The sequence below is a fragment of the Poromitra crassiceps genome (genome assembly GCF_964638095.1).
Source record: "Poromitra crassiceps genome assembly, chromosome: 7".
Classification (NCBI taxonomy): domain Eukaryota; kingdom Metazoa; phylum Chordata; class Actinopteri; order Beryciformes; family Melamphaidae; genus Poromitra; species Poromitra crassiceps.
In genome coordinates this window covers 57740737-57743236 of record NC_139628.1, presented here as the reverse complement: position 1 = coordinate 57743236, position 2500 = coordinate 57740737, and the positions used below count along the sequence as shown (strand labels likewise).

The 2500-nt window shown below is 44.9% G+C and overlaps 1 protein-coding gene across 1 annotated transcript in view; it reads right to left on the bottom strand.

Annotated features, from left to right (window-relative positions):
• The window catches only part of LOC310779738 (phosphofurin acidic cluster sorting protein 1-like), a gene marked incomplete at its 5' end in the record, with an annotated part of 38318 nt that overhangs the window by 34416 nt on the left and 1402 nt on the right, over positions 1-2500 (bottom strand). The window contains one exon of the mRNA XM_083640231.1: positions 1209-1369. Within this exon, the coding sequence (XP_083496357.1) occupies positions 1209-1369 (161 nt within the window). The remainder of the gene's footprint in view (positions 1-1208; positions 1370-2500) is intronic.

Sequence of the window (2500 nt, the reverse complement as noted above, 5' to 3'; positions counted from 1 at the left end):
GCTTGTGTATGGTTATGTGTGTATGTAGCTACCTTAGCTTGGGCTTGTGTATGGTTATGTGTGTATGTAGCTACCTTAGCTTGGGCTTGTGTATGGTTATGTGTGTATGTAGCTACCTTAGCTTGGGCTTGTGTATGGTTATGTGTGTATGTAGCTACCTTAGCTTGGGCTTGTGTATGGTTATGTGTGTATGTAGCTACCTTAGCTTGGGCTTGTGTATGGTTATGTGTGTATGTAGCTACCTTAGCTTGGGCTTGTGTATGGTTATGTGTGTATGTAGCTACCTTAGCTTGGGCTTGTGTATGGTTATGAGTGTATGTAGCTACCTTAGCTTGGGCTTGTGTATGGTTATGAGTGTATGTAGCTACCTTAGCTTGGGCTTGTGTATGGTTATGAGTGTATGTAGCTACCTTAGCTTGGGCTTGTGTATGGTTATGAGTGTATGTAGCTACCTTAGCTTGGGCTTGTGTATGGTTATGTGTGTATGTAGCTACCTTAGCTTGGGCTTGTGTATGGTTATGTGTGTATGTAGCTACCTTAGCTTGGGCTTGTGTATGGTTATGTGTGTATGTAGCTACCTTAGCTTGGGCTTGTGTATGGTTATGTGTGTATGTAGCTACCTTAGCTTGGGCTTGTGTATGGTTATGAGTGTATGTAGCTACCTTAGCTTGGGCTTGTGTATGGTTATGAGTGTATGTAGCTACCTTAGCTTGGGCTTGTGTATGGTTATGAGTGTATGTAGCTACCTTAGCTTGGGCTTGTGTATGGTTATGAGTGTATGTAGCTACCTTAGCTTGGGCTTGTGTATGGTTATGAGTGTATGTAGCTACCTTAGCTTGGGCTTGTGTATGGTTATGAGTGTATGTAGCTACCTTAGCTTGGGCTTGTGTATGGTTATGAGTGTATGTAGCTACCTTAGCTTGGGCTTGTGTATGGTTATGTATGTATGCAGCTACCTTAGCTTGGGCTTGTGTATGGTTATGTATGTATGTAGCTACCTTAGCTTGGGCTTGTGTATGGTTATGTGTGTATGCAGCTACCTTAGCTTGGGCTTGTGTATGGTTATGTGTGTATGTAGCTACCTTAGCTTGGGCTTGTGTATGGTTATGTGTGTATGTAGCTACCTTAGCTTGGGCTTGTGTATGGTTATGTGTGTATGTAGCTACCTTAGCTTGGGCTTGTGTATGGTTATGTGTGTATGTAGCTACCTTAGCTTGGGCTTGGGGGTGCTGAGGATGCTGTCTGTCTCCTCCATCTCGGGCCCGCTGTCACTGGGGTTGTACATCTCCAGGCTGTCATACAGCTCGTCCAGGTCCTCCTCCACCTCCTGGATCTGCTCGCGGGACACGTGCTCCAGGCCGAAGCCCACCTGAGGTGAGGTGAGGCAGGGAGGGAGCCACAGTGACCACAGGTACCTACTCAAGAGTAACCCAGATGTTGGCCATTCAGGTGGTATAGATGCTTTTCATGGAGTTGTGTTGCTAGGGAACAGTTTGAGACCTAGCTTATTTCCTGTCAGCTGTTGTTTTAGCATCACAGACTGTAAACACAGCAACAGGAAGTGAGCTGGTGTAAACACTGCAACAGGAAGTGAGCTGGTGTAAACACTGCAACAGGAAGTGAGCTGGTGTAAACACAGCAACAGGAAGTGAGCTGGGGGCGATTTAGAATATTTATGTTGTCAAGTTGAAAAAGGTGACTGTCACGGAAAGGTGACTCGTTTGTATCCCTGTTTGATACCAAGCTGACTCTATTAGGGGTGTCCCATTGAATGAATGAATTCATTCATTAAGACAGTTGTTAAAAATACAAATGAACAGATAAATCCAGACACCGGTATTAGAATTGTCGAGGAATAAAACATAATGAAGTCCATGACTTGTGTCCATCGTGGTCCTCGTAGGTAAACAACACTCAGAGGTGGGCCCAACACGAGCCTTCTTCCAAGACACAATCAAACACCAAATCAACAATACACACACACCACCACGCACAGACACCACACACAACAAACACCAAATCAACAATACACACACACCACACACAACAAACACCAAATCAACAATACACACACACCACCACGCACAGAAACCACACACAACAAACACCAAATCAACAATACACACACACCACACACAACAAACACCAAATCAACAATACACACACACCACCACGCACAGAAACCACACACAACGTAGCCATTATAGAATGCTCGGCTGTCAGCAGCTCATCAGCCATCCCCTTTTCAAACGGCTGGCACTGACAATTTCTTAACCCATTGATACCTGATGCAGCATTTGTGTGCGTATCCCTTTAAGGCCATGTCCACACGGAGACGACTTTAGGTGTATCCGCTAAAGTTTTTTGTCATATAGACGTTTCGTCCAGATGGAACCGCGTTCTGGGACTATACGTTCTGGGAGTATACGCTAATTTTTCAAAACGGGTCCCAGAGTGATTAAATCTGAAGACGCCACCCTTGCATTTCCGTGTTTACAAC